A 21,349-nucleotide genomic window follows, 5' to 3' on the forward strand; every position below is an offset into this window, starting at 1 on the left:
CACAAATAAATAAATTACACATATATAAATGTTGGTCCATATATCCACAGGTGCATGTCAATAAAAATGATTTAAATTACTTTACAGATCCTGTTGGAGATGAAGCCCTAGTAACTGCAGCAAACAACTTGGAGAGTATGCATTTTAAATAATGATTAGTTACCATTAATATGAATTATAAGATGAAATAAATTCATAGACTTTGATAATTGAATGTAAAAAAATATTCTGTACCATATAATAATAAAAAAATATTAACCTTTACTGTACACCTCTAAATTTTTTACAGAGGAAGCAACACAGACAATTGTAGAACTCCCTGATAATTTGACAGGCAAGCTTTCATTTGATTTATAAAAAATATAGTAGATATAATTCATTTTACAGGTCATCATTTATACATGTATCATGTAACTTTTGAATGTATAATTTTTGCAAGAATTAATAGACATAACCCAAGTTAACAAACATTTGCGAAAGTAATGTTTAAAAATTGTAAACTAAATGTGTACAATTGCTATCCATTTATGCATACATGTATTGTATTAAAGAAGTTTTAGCTATATTTTTTTAACTTTAAAACACATAATGTTTACCAGGAACAAGTGTCACATATGACATGATGATAACAGAATCTGGGGCTAAGATTAAGAAAAAAGATGAAAAAGGTAATTTTAATATGCTTGAATTTTTAACACATGTAATCAATAATCCTTGCAATTTTCAAACACACACATTCACACACACACCCTCACCTTCACACCCTCAAACACACACACACACACACACACACACACACACACACACAGAGAGAGAGAGAGAGAGAGAGAGAGAGAGAGAGCATTCATGATAAAAATCCTAGAATTAAAAATATGAAAAAGATATTTATACCTCAGAACACTGAAACTTTTCTTTTGAAATTTTGTGCAGAGAAAGGAAGAAAGAGGAAAAATGAAGAAAGTGTTGCTGAGCTGCAAAGACTGGTTCTGAAAGAAGATTTGCGAAGAATTCGAGAAGAAACAGAGCTGATCATATTACAGAAGGAAAAGGTTGCATTGGAGATTCTGAAACTTAAATTAGAAACATCATCTATGCAAACTGAAAATGAAATGTAAATTAAAAGTAGTTATTGACAATGAATTGTCTGATGTTGTTATTCATGGGCTGGGCAGCTACTTCATTTAAGACATCAGCCTCATCTCTTTGGTCCTGAGTGTCATCACAGCCAGCATCATTGATTGTCTCTCTCCTGTCCTGAGCAATATTGTGTGAAACAGCACACGCCACAATTATTTTTGCTGCACGTTCTGGTTTACACTAAATTGAAAAGTTCAAAATTATATACTTTAATAATGTGAAGAGTTTCAGAAACATTTTTTATAATATGACTCAATTAACACTGCATGCTTCTTCTTATATTGAATCACAAAAATGTAAAATACATTGTATTTATGAATTGCAAATTTATTTTAAAAGTCTGCATATGAATTTGTAAATTATTTAAAATTACCTTGATTTCTCCATGCAAAGCCAAGAAGCGCCTTTTAAGCCATCCAAAACTTCGCTCAATAACTGTTCTAGTTTGTGCATGGGAATTATTATATCGCATCTGAGCCCTTGAATTGGAAAAGAGAATGTGTAATTAGTTAACATTTACATTTAATTTTTGCCCCCCCCCCCTCATATCATATAATTTGTTACACAAAAGCATTTAAAGTAAAAAAAAAAAATTAAGGTATACCAATTAATGATTATAAAAGTATTTCTAAATGATAGAAAAATATACCCAAGTATTTAGTTCAATTTTACATGGATTCAGACTTTTGGAGGGCTTAAATTAAATAATTGTTTCATGTCTTAGGTTAAAAATTTTCATCATTCATTAGAATATACTAGTATCTATCTTTAGACATATATTCTTACTAAATATTCTTAAATTCATTCATTTGATAAATTTACTAGCTCTAAAATAATAATGAGAACTTTATTGTGTTTTTATATTTTTTATTTAAAAAAATCTATTATGTACCCTTTTTAGAACTCTCTAGTATGGGAAGGTATTTAATTACTCAAAATTTTGTAAACATCATTATCATGATGGGTGGAAACTGTAAACCATGTAAAATGTGTTATAAATAGTTTGAAAATGTGTTCTTACTCTGATGTTGGACGTAGAAAAGGAGTCACAAGATATCTGCTACAAGCATAGCCACTGTCTCCAAGTAGAACACCGTCAATATCCAAGCCCCTGTGATGTGCTTCAAGGTAGGCCCCGATATTAGATTCTCGGAATATGAATGAATCGTGATTGGAGCCAGGCCATTTTGCAACAATGTTAGTGAATTTGCCTGTAGGAGATTTTATTTTCAAAATGTAAGGCATAAATTTAAGGGAAAGAAAAAAATATTAATCGGACCCCTCACTCAAATTAACAACTTGATATGAAAACCACTGAAATCCGAATGTATTCGAGTACAAACTTTAACTTATAAAATTAATTGAAACAGGACCTTTGGCATGCACTCTTTAATTGGTTGGGCAATATTGAAGTTTTTGATCTACTTTAACATTCAAAGGATTATTTGTTTTTCTTTAAAGAATACTTGCCTTCATGATTGCATATAGCCTGGGTGTTGATCGAGTGATACCCCTTACGGTTGACATAAGCAGGTTCATAGTCAGACGGAGCAATAATTCTCACATGCGTGCCGTCCACAGCACCCACTACAGCAGGAAATCCAGCAATTGAATAAAAACCTTTCTTAATTATCACCTTCTCTATTGGGGATGACCATTTAATAAACTGTGATGATATGTTCACTAGCGCCTGTGATACATCTCGGACACTTCTGGATACACTTGATTTATGAAAACCAAGTGTATCTCCTATGGTTTCCATATTATCCCCTGTAGCGTAATACCGCAGAGCCATTTCTACCTGACTGAGGGCTGAAAGGGAGTATGACCTTATGGTTGGGCGACATAGCTCTGGTTCAATCAAGTCTGTTATGTACTGGACTGATTGCGCGTGAAAACCTGTACCTTTGTTTATACTCAGATGCATCAAAATCATGATAAAAATGTCTAAAAACTCTCTGTTTCCTCTGTCGTCTGCCAAAATTAACATCGAGCAACAATCTAGCAGCCATGTTTATCCACTGGTTAAGAGACTTAACCCACCTCTGTGGAATGGCTAACTTTAGCCAATATTTAACCACTGGATAGCAAAGTTAACCAGTGGATAAATTTTGAGCAACAGAATTTAACCAATGGTTAAAAGTTAACCACTGGATAAGAGATTTAACCAGTGGTTAACCTTAACCAGAGTTTTGAGCAACTCAATCCTGCAGGACGTCATAAACCTACGTGAATACTGTTATTAAACAATTCAGTTGGTTAGGTTTCTGATCGAGATAGTGAAATTGTCTTTTAAAATAAATATCTCCGCAATATTTTGGTTACAAAACTATTTTAGATCTATATATTGGTAACTAAAAAAAAATAAATGTTACTATAAGCACGATTTTTAGAAAAATTCCACATACATTACTAGCTATGTTTTGACGTTGTCTGAGTTGCACCGACAGCTAATTTATTTGATTCGGTTTCCTGAGTTGAAAAAAAATTGATAGAGATATTTTGTTGAAATAATAAGGCATTTTTCAAAAGATATTGATTATATTATTTATGCCATTTTTAGTCTTAGTGAAAAATATATATATTGAAAATTTTCGTGTTTTGCTGGAGCAATCCTGGCTCGTATTTAGGCTTATGTGTAGATATGAAATATCAACAATTCTAAATAATATGAATTATCCCCCTTCTTTTTCTACCATATGAAAAAGTACTATTAGAATTCAGTCGGAGTATTCAATTGACTACTAGTTGATGGTCAACTGACCGTCAATTGACCATTAGTTGAATTTTTTCCATTCAAATGAGAGAGCATTCAACTCATTTTATCAATCTATTGAATGCTCCTTTATATTCTTTGCAGTTGACCGCTAGTTGAATACTCTTCTTTTTCCTTTGCAGTTGACCGCTAGTTGAATACTCCTCTATTTCCTTTACAGTTGGCCGCTAGTTAAATACTCCTCTATTTCCTTTGCAGTTGATCGTTAGTTGAATACTCCTCTATATATTTCCTTTGCAGTTGACCGCTAGTTGAATACTCCATTAGTCAGTGCACGTAGGTTGCATACATTATTCGAAAAAAATGGAGGGAGAATTGAAATCTAAGACAGGCAGCGTTCTTGAAAAAATATAAAAAGTCAAAACAATTGAGGTTCTTAATTGAAATAAATGTTTATTTAAATCTAAATAATTTATAAATAAATTGAGCTGACACACTCTCATAGGTTGCTACATGCTCTCTTCATTTTCTCTACAGAAAGTTTATATATATAATTAGTCTAAAGCAATGGCATATTTTTACCAACACAACAAGAAACAAAACAAAACACTCGATGCATGACAAAATTTCAGAATTCTTTTAATATTTAAAAAAGTACACAATTGGGACCTATTTTGGCTACAGTTATTGTATTCCTAGTATCTGTTTAAAAGATAACAAGCTTAGAAAAACAACTACTGTAAATCACTTTTTATTCGCGATAACCTTATTTTCGCGTAATTACGCGAGAAAGAGTGCTAGAGAAAATTAAATTCTCGCGTATAATAGTATTCCTAAAGATTATATGGAGCAATAACCACAATTCGTGAAAATTTTGTCTCGCTTATCAAGAGTCAATGACTATCTCGCGAAAATAAGGTGTCGCGAAAATTAAGTGATCTACAGTAATTAAATTTCATATTTACAATAGAACATGAGATATTTCACACCCTGAATCATTACGAAGACAATAATGTTTCAAAATAAATTTTCCACCTTACGGAGAACACACATGTACTGATTCAAATCTTGGTTGTTGTAATTATGGTATAACAAACCCGGTCTATGATAATGTAATTTTGAACCCAACATAAATGTAGCGTGGAAGAAGTTTTCTAACAAGTCTGAGTGTTCAACTAGTAGTCAACTCTTGTTTTGCATGAAAATTTCAAATAATTAGCATTCAACTAATGGTCAACTGGCCATTTTATGCAAATCAGTTGAACGCTTTTCAGAAAAGGATTCAGCTCCTTGTGATCAACTGTTACTGTTTTTGCATTATCAGTTGACGACTAGCTGACTGTCACAATCAATATTTAATTTTAATTGCATTTACATTATGTTTATGGTTTTTATTTTATTTACCCTTTACTGGACCTCTATACTTTTGTTACCTTATTGAACCTCAGTTAAGTTTTGCAGGTATTGGTCAGTTACGACCTATTGTATTTTGGGGTATTTAAATCGCTGCATAGCTGACCAGGTAACCAGGGTCCACGTTTTCATAGCTTTTAAATGGTTGACATACAGTCCAAGATGAGTGGCTAAATTTTTTCTTTCAACGGTAACCATTTCTCCAAAGGGGTAAGTTTGTTTTTTATTTCATATGTAAGTTTTTGAGTAATACATTTAAAACGTAGAACTATTTAAGAACTTGAGTTAATTAATGTTTTTGTTACTATTTACGTATACAGGTTTTGCTGGGTAGAGTTACTCATGCGTTTATTGTTCTATTTTTGTGCAATGTACTGAGTTATATACGCACGTAGGCTATTTTGTTTTGCCGCTTATAAAGTCGGTGTTGTGGGTTTAATAGTTAAAACCACTTTTGTTAAGATGTTGTGTATTCTTAACGTTTTTCTTATTATAATAGTGTTCGGTTAAAATTACCGGGACTGATTGTATGGTGTGCCATAAGTGCAATTGTAGTCAATGGTGACTTGAGTTTTTCTTTTGTATACGTAGCTTGTGACTTAAAAATGTTATTTAATTCAAAGGTTCCTGATGTAATCCAATAATCTAGCCGTGTGTGTGTGTTGGTGACCACCTTAATCAGACCGGGATACCCACTGGGAGCCAGTTGGCGGGAGTCCGTCGTGAAACGGGTCGTGTCTGGATAGACGTGGTTTAGAGTCAACGATATTGAGGATTAATAGAGACTTTAAGTTCTATTTATTGTAAATAAGAGCTGTGTAAATATATTGTGAATATTAGTTTTTATTGATTTTATTTATAGATAAAAAATTGTAAATAGAAAAAAAAATCTTGTTATATCTGACTGGACAGAGCACGACGGCTGTCGTGACAAATTGGTGTCAGAAGTGGGATTAGTCTGTTCAGTCAGGAGTATTTTTGTATATTACACTTATGTTTTTTTTTCTTTAATCATTTTTGTTGTATTTTGCAGTCAAAGAGTTTGTAGATTTTTGACAGTCTCAGGGTGTGAGTACTTGGTTTATTGATGGAGCCCCAAATGGAGAAAGCTAGGTTACCGTTGCTTTGTTTCGTATGAATTGAGTTTGTATACTTAATTTATCTGTTGAGATACTAGTATACACATTTTTGAGAAAGATTTTCCACATTTCATTTTTGTTTTGAAAATCAATGTTGTTCTACTGGATTGTAGTAATATTTTTCATATTTAGTCAGTTAGTGTTAAGTTCTATTACAATGTCGACATTGAAAGAACTTGCAGAATATGGACAGAGTCTGAACTTGACTGGTGCGGACTTGCAGCAGTTTATACAGCAACAACAGGCACATCAGCGTGAGCTACGAGCGGCGGAAAGGGAGAAAGAGAAGCAGGACAGGGAGTATCATCTCAGTAGAGAAGCACTTGAAATTGAGAAACTCAAACTACAGGAAAAGAAAGGTATGGAAGAGATTGAGAGTAAATTCATGCAAACTATTCAAACCTTAGAGCAAAAGTTAGCTGTAAAGGAGTCAGAAACGAAATCAGAAAATCCTAGTAATGCAAAGTTTCCAAAAATGCCTGTATTCGATGAAGTTAAGGATGATATTGATTCTTATTTGAGACGTTTTGAAAGGTACGCTGCAGCACAGAAATGGAAGTTTGACAGTTGGGCTGTTAACTTGAGCGCACTACTCAGAGGTCGTGCACTGGATGTGTATGCACTGTTGCCGCAGGAGAAAGCGTTGGACTATGATGCTTTGAAGACGGCGTTACTAAAAAGGTTTGAAAAGACGGAGGATGGATTTCGTCAAAAGTTCCGTAAGAGCAGGCCTGAGGTAGGGGAAACTTTTTCACAGTTTGTTGTTCATCTCCGTAGTTATCTCGATAGGTGGATTGAACTTGGTCGAGTTAACAAGATTTTTGATGGCCTCTACGAAATGATACTCAGAGATAAGTTTCTGTTTATGTGTAACAAAGAATTGACATTGTTTTTGAAAGAACGCATACCGAAAAACATCAGAGAAATGTGTGATTTAGCAGATCAGTTTAGAGAGGCAAGGCGTGTTAACATTCAGACATTAGTTCATTTTAGCAAGAAAGAGAACTCTCCAGGAAAAAGTCAGGCATCGAGAGAACAGGAACAGCGAGATCAGAAGCCAGGATTGAAGTTTCAACCCATGAAAACTCCAATGAAGAAAGAAGTTCGTTGCTTCAAGTGTGACAGACTGGGCCACATAGCATCTCAGTGCCACCAGACTCAGAAGAACCGGAACTCATTGAATGTTGTCGTCGATCGTACAGAAAAGGAATCTACGACAAAGAACTCAGAATTACAAGGCAAGTGTGGAACTTTTACTTCCTTTACAAACACATCAACATTTTCGATGGCGTCAAATTCAATGGACCTTGTAAACACTTCATCGTGTAACGTTAGTGCATCTCTTGAAGATATGCCTACCTGTAAGGGCAAGTTAAATGAACATTTTGTGACAGTGCTTAGAGACACTGGTTGTAACGGTGTTGTAGTTCGTAGGGATTTGATAGATGATGTTCAGCTTACGGGAAATCATCGAATTTGTGTTCTGGCGGATGGATCTAGGATTCAGGCACCTGTTGCGCGAGTGAAAATAGACACTCCTTACTTTGTGGGTGAAATAGACGCTTGGTGTTTAGAAAATCCATTGTATTCCTTGATCATAGGGAACATCCCCAACGCAAGAGATCCAAAGGATCCGGATAGAAACTGGACACCTTATCAAGCGCATGCAGTAGTGACAAGGCAACAAGCTCAAAAGGAAGGTAAGAAGACTAAATCTCTTCATGTTCCAGATATTATTGACGCTGAGATATGTCCTGACGACATCAAGGCAGCACAGGAGAAAGACGAGACGTTAGCCAAGATACGCTCTTTGGTAGGACAAGACGACGACTCCAAGGTATCTTACATTAGTAAAAAAGGTATCATTTATCGTGTCTTCCAGGCAGATAAACATCTGAATGGTAAACGTTTTACACAGCTAGTTGTTCCAAAGAAATATAGGACTAAAGTTCTTTCGCTTGCTCATGAATCTATTATGACAGGTCACCTAGGTACTTCCAGGACAGCCAGCAAAGTCCTTGCAGAATTTTATTGGCCGGGAGTTCAAGCGGACGTACGTCGATTCTGCAGATCATGCGACATCTGTCAACGTACTACTCCGAAAGGCAGGACTACAAAGGTACCACTCGGAGATATGCCTATTATTGAGGTACCGTTCAGACGTGTAGCTGTCGATTTGGTAGGACCTATCCAGCCAGCAACCAGTAAGGGTAATCGTTACATTTTGACTATTGTTGACTTTGCTACCCGTTACCCAGAGGCAATTGCTTTAAAAGGAATTGACACTGAACGAGTCGCTGAGGCTCTGGTAGATGTATTTTGTAGAGTAGGAGTACCGAAGGAAATGCTCACGGATATGGGGTCACAATTTACATCCGAGCTGATGACAGAGGTTAGTCGTTTACTTTCTATACGACAGTTAACAACGACACCGTACCACCCCATGTGCAATGGACTGGTCGAGCGGTTCAACGGTACATTGAAGCAGATACTCCGACGGTTATGTGCGGAACGTCCTACTGATTGGGATAAGTATCTATCAGCCTCATTGTTTGCTTACCGTGATGCACCACAGGAGAGTCTAGGATTCTCACCGTTTGAACTGGTTTACGGACACGAAGTTAGAGGACCTATGAAGATTTTGAGGGAGTTGTGGACTAAAGAAGTAGCAGATTCAGAGGTTAGAACTACATACCAGTATGTTGTTGATTTGAAGGAACGACTAGAAGCTACGTGCAGATTAGCGAGAGAATCTACAAAAGTCGTCAGAGAAATACCGGAAGTATTATAACAAGGGAGCACGGAACAGACAAATGTCAAAAGGTGAGAAAGTTCTTATTCTTTTACCAACTGCCAGTAACAAATTACAAATGCAATGGAAAGGTCCATATGAAATTATAGAGAGACTAGGAAAAGTTGATTACAGAATTAACGTGAATGGAAAAATCAAAACATTACATGCAAATATGTTGAAGTTGTACATTGACAGAGCAAACGAGAGTAATGATGAGACAGGTGTTCTAGGTGTTGTAGGCGCCGCAGTACTCGATCTAGATGATGATGGAGAGAGCGACGATGAGCTGTTGTGTGATTCTCTAGGAGAAACGAAAAATGAGGGACCGGCAGATGTGAAAGTAAGTGATGAACTAACTGAGAATGAAAAAGCAGAAGTCAAGACATTACTAGAGAATTTTTCAGATGTTTTATCAGATGTACCTGGTTTGACGAATCTCGGAGTTCATCATATCAAGTTGACTAGTGACCAGCCTATTCGCACCAAACCTTATCCTCTGCCGTTTACTTCAAAAGACGTTGTTTGTGACGAGGTAAGAAAGATGGTGGAAGCCGAAGTGATCGAGCCTTCGACGAGTCCATACAGTTCCCCGATAGTCATCGTGAAAAAGAAGGACGGTTCGAACAGGTTTTGTATCGATTTTCGTGCAATTAATAAAGTAACTGTTTTCGATGCAGAAACCATTCCAAGTGCTGATGATATTTATGTACAATTATCTGGCTGTAAATATGTGTCCAAATTTGATCTATCTAAGGGATACTGGCAGTTACCATTGGATGATGCAGCGAAGGAGATCACCGCTTTCCAAACGCCACTTGGTTTGTTTCAATTCAGGGTGATGCCCTTTGGCTTGATAAACGCTTCCGCAAGTTTCAGTCGCCTGATGCGTAAGCTCTTATACGGAATGCAGTGTGTGGATAACTTTATAGACGATGTGATTGTGTACACTCGAGCATTTCAGGAACATGTTAGTGTGATTCGGGAACTTCTGCTAAGACTTCGTGCGGCGAATTTGACTGTGAAACCAAGTAAGTGCTTTATTGGTTACCGGAGTCTTGAGTGTCTCGGACATATTGCAGGAAATGAAGAACTTAGACCTCTTCCTGACAAAGTTTCCGCCATTCACAACTTTACCCAACCTTCAACGAAGAAGCAAGTGCGATCATTTTTAGGTCTGGTAGGATTCTATCGTAAATTCATTCCGAATTTTTCAGCTATTGCTTCGCCTTTATCAGATCTTACCAAGAAAGGCCAGCCGAACAAAGTGATTTGGAAAGAGCCACAAGAAAATGCATTCATCACTCTCAAGAACGCTTTAACGGTAACACCAGTTCTCAAACTACCTGATTTAAATGAAAGCTTTGTTTTACAGACAGATGCGTCAGATCGTGGTGTTGGGGCAGTTTTGATGCAGTACGAAGATGGTGTGAAGAAACCTGTCGCATACGCTAGCAAGAAACTTTCCAAATGTCAGGTAAATTACTCTACAATCGAGAAAGAGTGCTATGCGATAATCTGGGCAGTTCAAAAGTTCCGCAGGTATTTGTATGGTAAGGAATTCCTTCTAGAGACAGATCATCAACCACTAGTATATCTTACCAAAGCCAAGGTGTCTAATGCACGTCTGATGCGCTGGGCATTACTTCTGCAACCATACAGGTTTCGCATTATTTCCATCAAGGGTTCTGAAAATGTAGGAGCTGATTGTCTTAGCAGAATTTAGATATGTATATAATTATATATAGTCGATTTTATGCTATAATTGATTGTGTTTTTTTTCAAAAGTTCGTTGAACTTTCTTATGTTGGGGAGATATTGTCACAATCAATATTTAATTTTAATTGCATTTACATTATGTTTATGGTTTTTATTTTATTTACCCTTTACTGGACCTCTATACTTTTGTTACCTTATTGAACCTCAGTTAAGTTTTGCAGGTATTGGTCAGTTACGACCTATTGTATTTTGGGGTATTTAAATCGCTGCATAGCTGACCAGGTAACCAGGGTCCACGTTTTCATAGCTTTTAAATGGTTGACATACAGTCCAAGATGAGTGGCTAAATTTTTTCTTTCAACGGTAACCATTTCTCCAAAGGGGTAAGTTTGTTTTTTATTTCATATGTAAGTTTTTGAGTAATACATTTAAAACGTAGAACTATTTAAGAACTTGAGTTAATTAATGTTTTTGTTACTATTTACGTATACAGGTTTTGCTGGGTAGAGTTACTCATGCGTTTATTGTTCTATTTTTGTGCAATGTACTGAGTTATATACGCACGTAGGCTATTTTGTTTTGCCGCTTATAAAGTCGGTGTTGTGGGTTTAATAGTTAAAACCACTTTTGTTAAGATGTTGTGTATTCTTAACGTTTTTCTTATTATAATAGTGTTCGGTTAAAATTACCGGGACTGATTGTATGGTGTGCCATAAGTGCAATTGTAGTCAATGGTGACTTGAGTTTTTCTTTTGTATACGTAGCTTGTGACTTAAAAATGTTATTTAATTCAAAGGTTCCTGATGTAATCCAATAATCTAGCCGTGTGTGTGTGTTGGTGACCACCTTAATCAGACCGGGATACCCACTGGGAGCCAGTTGGCGGGAGTCCGTCGTGAAACGGGTCGTGTCTGGATAGACGTGGTTTAGAGTCAACGATATTGAGGATTAAAAGAGACTTTAAGTTCTATTTATTGTAAATAATAGCTGTAAAAATATGTTGTGAATATTGTTTTTATTGATTTTATTTATAGATAAAAAATTGTATATAGAAAAAAAATCTTGTTATATCTGACTGAACAGAGCACGACGGCTGTCGTGACACTGACGGCTAGTTGACGACTAGTTGACGGTCAACTACACATTTTCGTATGGGTATTGTATTTAATTCTGTGATAAATATTTAAAAAATATATAATATCGAATCCAGAGAGCTAATGGTACCCCAGGTGAGGTATTACCAGAGTTTTGCCTCAATATCTTTATTTTTTTCTGTATTTCATTGAATAAATATATATATATATGATATTTATAAATACTGCTGGCATTATGTATTCACGCAAATCGTCTTTACAAGTTGCTCGCAAAATACGTTTTAATTGCAAACAAACATAAACCCCCTTGAATTAAATGGCTCCACAAAAGAAATATTAACGTATATTTAGTAGACTTTACGTAAGGTACATAAGCTAGAAAAATAAATAAATGGCATTCATTAATTCATTTAACATTTATTTGTACAAAAAGATTACAGCGCATTAAATTATGTACATAATAAACAGCATTAATACAAACAAAAAGGAGGGAATTAAAATGTCAAATAAAATGTGAACAGCATAAACAATGTCGCTCACAATTGTACATGCAACAAATCTACAAGTGCGAGTATGCAACACAGAACATTTGGTACTGTGCGCAAGCACAAACTTATATTTTTAAAGTCTCTCTCTGAAGGTTACGCTTAAGGTGCTTCATGTTTCCGCGTTGAAACAATAAGAAAAAGATCTTTTTCACAGAGACCACACAGTTCTGGTCAATATCTGATGCCAAAGGAGTGAACAAGTGAGTTCCACCTTTCGCTGTGACAACCACAAAGTTAAACATAAATGCGACGCATGGCAAAAAATGTCATATAGAGAAAGGCACTTTTAGTTGACCATTTGACTTTGACCTTTACATTTGGCCCAAATGAAGATAAAACCAGTCCTTTAACTTGGCTACATCTTTAGAATGATGAGGGCTTTGGCTTTCACATTTCATAGGGTTGCTCAATGACAACAAGTCATTTATCTGGGTAATATCCTTTAAATTAGGAGTTTGACTTGCATTTAAGAAACTTGCATCGGTATTTATTTTTCATAATCACATATTGTTTAACCCAATATTTAATTTTCGCGTTACAAATAGAATCAATATATCCATAAAAAATATATATCAGTCAATTAATCTTTTTGGTTGTAACAATTGCCTTAAATGTAAAAAAAAAAAATATACTTAATGATATTTTCATATTGATGCTACCTTTAAAAAGTAAAGCTTTGTATAAAGTGGAACATTTGCAATTATTCTACCAGAATCCTGTACTACCTGCTTTGTTTAGACTAAATAAAGTTTTTGTCATAGTGAAAAAATCATCAAGCAAACAAAACGCATAATACAATCTGCACTTGGTGAAGATTATACGACACGACAGTTCTTATAACAGTCATTGTCAATTACAGTAGAACAGGCATTGTAACTATTTACATTATAACAGTCGTTATCTCCCTGAAAGTACATATTAAGTACAGCTATTTATAAGAACCAGGCAGAAATGAAAATAAGTGATTCATGATAGTCATAGATTTTTTAAAAACTATCATATTTACATTAAGATACATCAAACTAATTACTTAATCACAGTTATAAATGGATTTCATGCATAGCTGATTAAAAAATGAATTCAATATATACTGAAACAGTCAACAATATCCATTGAAAGGTGTCTGTACGTGCAGGTGATTTTTTAAGAAGGCCCGCACTCTCCTTGAATATGAATTAATAAATATTGAACATCTAGTATCAAAGAGTAAAAAACAATTAAAAAACCCATGGGTTATTCTAATTACGAATAGATATTGTGATTTTAAATTTTGTAAAAACATGAAATTCTAGTTATCTCCCTTGGCACTCTTTAGTAAAAGGAGTTGGAAAGAGTGTATTTAACTCTTCAGTTTAGAAGGTGAGGATTAAGAAATGTGTGTAATTTCATCTTCATTTTGGAAGTTTTGCCAGTTTTCATACATCCAAGGGGCATGTAAGTCTAAAATTTTTATTAGAAATATAAGCCTAGGATAAAAAAAAAACTGCCTGCAATTTGCTTAATTTTATCTGACAAAAACAAAATTTTATTTCCTAAACATGCTAAATGAGAACAGAGTTTGAGTGTTTTGAAAAAGCTAACTTGTTTAATAATAACATCAAAACTACTTAAATTCAGTTAATTTTGGGGGAAACATTTAATTTTGTACTGGAATTTGAACACTATCTCGCTGCTGGGGATTACAGTATGATGAGTATCTCTCCTTTCCGTCGATACTCCGTTAGTACTGCAATATACACAGTCGACTGGAAGAAGTCCTCGACCTAAACATACATGAAGTCATAGCAAGAAGCAGTGAAAGCCACACGCAGAGATTGGATGGAGCATAATTTTTTCTATGCCTCGACGCCTCTATGGATGTCATATTTAGATCAGGTATTTAATACATAACACAGACTAATGTATAAATAAAGACACTATTGACTATTTTTTTTTTCAAATTAAAAAAGGGGAAAGTCAAGAAAAATTGATAACAAACATACAGGCTGACTGCTAGTAAAAGTTACCAGCCCTGCTAAAAATCTACCAGCTTGAGAAAATAATTGTCTTTCGTAAAATTGATTTTTGAAACTAGAGGTACTGTGAGCAATGAGTAAATGATACCCCCCCCCACGCCTCCCATATGAATATAATATGTGTCCATGTTTTGCTGTAGGAAAGTATTATATTAATAATGCCATACTTTCATACAATACCATTATTTTTTTGCCTAATTTTACTTTTAACACACAAAATCTCAGGAGCTTATGGGGCTTTGCCCCCTGGACCCCCTTTTCATTCAAACTATGGTATGACTAACAAATGACTGTACTTTGGAACATCACGATCTAGACCCCTTGCCTGAACAAATTTATACACGCCCCCCCTCCCCCTTTGAATCACAAATCCTGTACTGCTCATGATACCATTAGTTGATTCGGAAGTGATTAATCAAATTAATAAATTTTAATTAATGAAAACTTTAAACAAGTCCAGCTGGGAATCGATATGTGCAAATTGGTAAGCCCACAGCAAAATTTGTGCGTATCGGGCGGTCAGGCGCACTTATTTCAAACACTGTTTTTGGAATGGCCAATGGGTCCTTCTTAAAATCATGAATATTTAATTAAGCCCTGAAAGAAGCCAATTTGTTATGGCAAAACCATAATTACTATTTCTCTTATTCATTTAATCAAAATGTAAAATTGTGCCCTTTCAAACTCTATATTTCCAAACTTTTATATGTATGATATTCTTTAAATGCATTTCCTTTTATTTGAATTATAAATAAGGGTGAGGAGTCCTATAAAATTTAATTGACAAGCAAAAAAACCAATAAAATACTGTTATGGTTTTATCAGTTGAAACGGGGGGAGGGGGTGTTAACCTCCCTGAAAAATTTGAATAAAGACAATAAACCCTATCAAAATGGGGGGGGGGGGGGGGCTTCCCAAATATTCCTACAAGCAAATATATACACACATAGAAAGAGAGATATTTATAAATATAAGAGCTCATACAATATGCATGGGTTTCTGCCAATGTTTTCATCTAAAGGTTTGAAACTTAAAAAATAAAATTTGATCCTACAAAACTATAACTCTTTTTCAATTTATAACTAATAGTATGAATTCATGATGATATCACTGGTACATGAGGGAGGGGGGAAGGTAAATAAATATTTAATTATCAATAATTCAAAAGCTAAATTGTTATATAAATGTATGCATTCTCTTGTCAATTATAATGAATTTCATGATTTGTTATCATTTCAGATGCAATCTGAGCCTTGTTCTGAATTTCAAAATCCCCTTTGACAACAACTGCACAGCTGAGGTAATGTAAACTTAAAAATTGAGGACCAAAGTCACCAAGAAAAGATTATCAATTCAACTAATGTTAGTGTTATATATACTTTATATTATTTATGTATCATTAGCTAATTCGGTATTTTGTGTTGACAACTTGCATTTTTTTTTTTAATTATCATTAAGAACATTCCTTTTCGTTTAGAAATCAAGGACCTTCTGACTAAGGGCTGAATTATAGTGAACACTGCCATTCAGAGACTTTGAAACAGGTATTTCTTCTGCTTTTGATTCTCTGAAGTTTTTAGCTCACCTGAGTCGAAGACTCAAGTGATCTTTTCTGATCAAAGTTTGTCTTTTGTCTGTCATTGTCATTCTTCAAGGGGAGAGAATTATAAAAATAATAGCATTACTGATATCTTCTCAAGAATCAATGGCCCAGGAAATATGAAACTTACGTGGAACCATTGTCGGGTAGTGTAGATTCAAATTTTTCAAAGGCATGAACCCCAGTTGTAGGATGGGGCCATTAGGATGATCAAAGTTTAACATAGGAATATATAAAAAAAATATTTTAATATCTTCTTTTTGGATACAGCAAGCCTTGATTGGTAATATTTATATGAAAGCATTTTCAGGTGGTGTAGATTCAAGTTTGATCAAATCATGACCCTTGGGATAGGGTGGGACCACAAAGGCCAATCAAAGTTTTACATAAGGATATAGAGAAAAAATCTTTTAAAAATATTCTTCTAAAGAACAGAAAAGCCAGTAAGTTATTATAATATGCATATGGAAGCATTTTCTTGTAGTGTAGATTTGTTCAAATTATGACACCCCCACCCCCCCTGTATAGGGTGGGGCCACAATAAAAGTTCTAACTAGTAGGGAAAAACTCAGTTAGTCAAAAATAAATACCCTGTAAGCATCCTTAGTGTAGATTCAGTTATGTTCAATCATACCCCTCCCCCTCTCTCTTTCCCTTACAGGGAGAGGTCAGGACCAAATATGCTTTTAAGCTTTTCAATACAAAGCTGATTTTTGATTTTTATCCAAACCAGGTGAGTGATGTGGCCCTGGGTCTCTTGTTAAATCATTTATCTACACATATATGTACAGTACAACTCGGTTATAACAAACTAGGACCTGTAAAAGTACTTCGCTATATCGATAATTAGTTATATCCATATTTGTAATTTTTAATATTTATATAGTTGGGGATCCAAGAGGACTTCACTATATCTGTGAATTCACAATGTCTGTGTTTGTACTAAACAAGTTTTACTGCAGTTACATGTATGTGGAAGCCGAATATGAGTAAAAGATGTATTATTGTAAATGTAACACAGTATCAACTTCTTTATTTTGTTCAATCCATACAAATGTTTCTTTGAATATTGGAACCTAAAATCAGTAGAAAGTTAGAAAGTAAAATTTATAAAATGCAGCATATCTAAACAGAATTTTTGTTGTTGAAAAAAAAAACCCTTTTGAGGTGAGCAAGGCTGTAATAGTCATACTAATATTTAGAATCAAATAACAGCTAACTACTTGAGGCAAGGATAGGATGAGGGTTAAAACAGGGGTAACATTACTTGAAAATTTAGAGAAGAATTGTAGAGCTGAGGTTTTTCTCAAGAACCACAGGGCCAATTTTTACCAAACTTGGCAGGGCTAAGACCCTTCACAAGGGGTGATAATCAAGAAAAGAGAAAAATGGGGAGCCACTGGGTCAGAAAAGCTGAAACTTATGTTAAAGCATCCAGGGATTAAGTGTACATTCTAAATTGTTTAAATCATGTCCTCCTCCCCTAAGAAAAGGCCTAAACCACAAAAGGTATCAGAAGTAGGAAAATCTGGTTTAGAACAGAATGGCCAGTTACTCTGGTGAGTGTTATGGACCATGGTCTTCTTGTATTCATGATCATGATCATAGAGAAAACGAACCTTAGCTACTCTCTTCCTTCAACAGCAAGAAGAAAAAATTGCTTTATGGAATGCCTATTTTCATTAACAAATTTCAAATTTTGAATTATATTTTTCCAGATTGATGAATCAACTACATGCATTATGTCAGAGGATTTAGCTGGAGCAAATATTTAGCAGCCAGGACACATAGATGTACTTGTACAGTTGATACAGATAATCTCAATGGCACATTTCTAAATGATGGCCAAAAAATCTAATAAAGACACTGTCAGTTTAAAACTCTTTGAAAAGAAAAAGAAATCCAGACCAGAAACAAAGGATATTGATTTTTAAGCTCCTCCAAATCTAAAAGGGGTTTTATTGAAACCAAGACTAGGATACACCCAAGGATGTTGAATATTACACCCCTTCAACATAAAATTTTGAATTTTAGTTTGCCTATCTAGTCAAGAACATGGATTTTTTTTTACTTTTGATACACTTTATAATGTTATATTGACATTTTTTTTTTCAAGATTTCTTTACTGTAAACTAATATATTTCAGCAAAGTGTACATTTACAGATGATTTTTTAAAATTGCTTTGAATACAATTGAAATATTTAGATCATGTCTCAAAAATGGTTAATCACAGTTACCACATAAACCAAATATTTGTTTAAAAAAAGTTATAGGTACAAAAAAAAATGTTGTGTTTTTCATTATCTTACCTAATGGCCACTCATACATTTTTCTTCATATAAGGGAATCTCATTGGCTAAAGTGTATAGGCAAATACAATATTTTTAGAAATGTTGTCATGGTAACCAGATACAAATCACAAAAGCATATTTAAAAAAATATATATATTTTCATCGTCTAAGGACGACCGAGTGAGTGAGTGAGATATATTTTCATGCATTTACAATAAACTGTGAAAATAATACATGTATATTAGTCGATAAAATTATTTTGTATTTTATGGAGATTTTCCAGAATAATTTGTTACCATGGTTACAAAAATTTATGAGATATCCACTGGTTTTATCTAATATTTGCAAGGTTTAGGAGAACATTTTCTATCTTATATTATCATTTTTTTCTGTGCTTGTGGTATTTTTTCCACAACATACTCTGAAAATGATGTATTTTGGTAATTTCTTGAAAAATGAATTTTTGTGATATTCTGTTGCCATGGTTACAGAATATTTTTGAAAAAACCATGGGTTTTGTTTTGTTTTATTAGAATTAAGAATGTGGTCTTTCTATCCCATGCTTTCAGTTTTCTTTAACATGTGGGATTTTTTCTAAATATGCTCTTAAAAATGGGTATTTTTGTGAAAAATGAATTTTTGTGACATTTTGTTGCTATGGTAACAGAATATTTTTTAAAAACCCATGGGTTTAATTTAATTTTATTGAAATTAAGAAAGTGCTCTTTCTATTCCACATTATCAGATTTCCTTTACATGTAGCATTTTTTCTTACTATGCTCCTAAAAACAGTTATTATTGTGAAAAATTGAAAAATGAATTTTTGTGACATTTCGTTGCCATGGTAACAGAATATCTTTTAAAAATCCATGGGTTTTATTTAATTTTATTAAAATTAATAAAGTGCTCTTTCTATTCCACATTATCAGATTTCCATAAAATGTGGCATTTTTTCTTACTATGCTCCTAAAAACAGCTATTATTGTGAAAAATTGAAAAATGAATTTTTGTGACATTTTGTTGCCATGGTAACAGAATATTTTTTAAAAACCCATGGGTTTAATTTAATTTTATTGAAATTAAGAAAGTGCTCTTTCTATTCCACATTATCAGATTTCCTTTACATGTAGCATTTTTTCTTACTATGCTCCTAAAAACAGTTATTATTGTGAAAAATTGAAAAATGAATTTTTGTGACATTTCGTTGCCATGGTAACAGAATATCTTTTAAAACCCATGGGTTTTATTTAATTTTATTAAAATTAATAAAGTGCTCTTTCTATTCCACATTATCAGATTTCCTTAAAATGTGGCATTTTTTCTTACTATGCTCCTAAAAACAGTTATTATTGCGAAAAATTGAAAAATGAATTTTTGTGACATTTCGTTGCCATGGTAACAGAATATCTTTTAAAAACCCGTGAATTTTATTTAATTTTATTGAAATTAAGAAAGTGCTCTTTCTATTCCACATTATCAGATTTCCTTAAAATGTGGCATTTTTTCTTACTATGCTCCTAAAAACAGATATTATTGTGAAAAATTGAAAAATGAATTTTTGTGACATTTTGTTGCCATGGTAACAGAATATTTTTTAAAAACTCATGGGTTTTATTTAATTTTATTGAAATTAAGAAAGTGCTCTTTCTATTCCACATTATCAGATTTCCTTAACATGTGGCATTTTTTCTCACTTTGCTCCTAAAAACAGTTATTATTGTGAAAAATTGAAAAATGAATTTTTGTGACATTTCGTTGCCATGGTAACAGAATATCTTTTAAAAACCCGTGGGTTTTATTTAATTTTATTGAAATTAAGAAAGTGCTCTTTCTATTCCACATTATCAGATTTCCTTAAATTGTGGCATTTTTTCTTACTATGCTCCTAAAAACAGTTATTATTGTGAAAAATGAATTTTTGTGACATTTTGTTGCCATGGTAACAGAATATTTTTAAAAAACCCATGGGTTTTATTTAATTTTATTAAAATTAAGAATGTGCTCTTTTTATCCCATGTTATCAGATTTCTTTAACGTGCAGGCCTTTTTCTTAATATGCTTCTAAAATATGTTGGATTTGAAGAAATATTGTGAAAAGTGAATTTTATGAAATGACCTATATTTAATTGAAATTCAGTACCTTTAATAAATCCTATATAATTTTATCCGTATGGTAATCATCTATCATTTTGTATGTACTTCTTAGGAAAAAAAGATTTATTTAGGGTACTATCATCAAAAAAGCTCTGTTCCTGTGTTCAAAAATAGCTAAATTCACATTTTTTTCAATTTTTTGCTTGGTTGCCATGGGCATTTATATGGTGCATTGTTTCCATGGCAACAAAGGCTGGCCAAAAAAATTATGTTGTCCAATGATGTTCCCTTGGTCCATGAAGCAACATATTAAAATTTTGTAAAAATCTGAATTGGTCATGAATCACCCCCTGCCTGGTTCTTACAAATAGCTGTACTTAAGTAGACTTTTCATGCTTTTGAATGACAACATAAACAAGCATTTTGAGAGTATCACAGAAGCAATACATGTCTCCTACCGGGTTTCCATTTTTCTTCAGGATGTCATTTCATGTTTACAAAAGTTCTGAACGAGTTAAAACAGCTTGATTTTGAAGTTCTGAATGCCTTTAACCTCGTTAAATAATCCACATGAAGATGAAAATCTATCTCCCTTTTTTATAACGTCTTTTCCTCGCGTCATATTTACCATGATCACTATCGGTGTTCAGCGCAGCACGAACCCGATTCGATCTCAAACCATTATGAAAAATTACAAAAAATGCAATAATTATGTGAAAAGTCAATAAAGCGAAATTCAAACTTGAGCCGTAGCGCATTAAGATGCACTCACATACCAAAATTCAGCTTAA

At 33.8% G+C, this 21,349-nt stretch overlaps 4 protein-coding genes across 4 annotated transcripts in view; 1 reads left to right on the forward strand and 3 right to left on the reverse strand.

Annotated features, from left to right (window-relative positions):
• Positions 1-21,349, reverse strand: part of LOC134247981 (uncharacterized) — a 171,785-nt gene that overhangs the window by 57,795 nt on the left and 92,641 nt on the right. The gene's annotated exons all lie outside the window — the stretch shown is intronic.
• The window catches only part of LOC134247986 (uncharacterized), a 132,583-nt gene that overhangs the window by 50,647 nt on the left and 60,587 nt on the right, over positions 1-21,349 (reverse strand). The gene's annotated exons all lie outside the window — the stretch shown is intronic.
• Positions 1,117-2,899, reverse strand: LOC134247959 (putative nuclease HARBI1). Its single transcript, XM_062730352.1, has 4 exons — positions 2,608-2,899; positions 2,159-2,348; positions 1,511-1,616; positions 1,117-1,317 (listed from the first exon to the last, which is right to left on the reverse strand). Exons 1-4 carry the CDS (start codon positions 2,897-2,899, stop codon positions 1,117-1,119), a joined length of 789 nt encoding a protein of 262 aa, XP_062586336.1.
• On the forward strand, positions 6,055-9,196 carry LOC134247988 (uncharacterized). Its single transcript, XM_062730405.1, has one exon. It carries the CDS (start codon positions 6,497-6,499, stop codon positions 9,194-9,196), a length of 2,700 nt encoding a protein of 899 aa, XP_062586389.1. The 5' UTR covers positions 6,055-6,496.

Source organism: Saccostrea cucullata, unplaced genomic scaffold (assembly GCF_032062105.1).
Source record: "Saccostrea cucullata isolate Sc308-1 unplaced genomic scaffold, CSIRO_AGI_Scuc_v1 ctg448, whole genome shotgun sequence".
Classification (NCBI taxonomy): domain Eukaryota; kingdom Metazoa; phylum Mollusca; class Bivalvia; order Ostreida; family Ostreidae; genus Saccostrea; species Saccostrea cuccullata.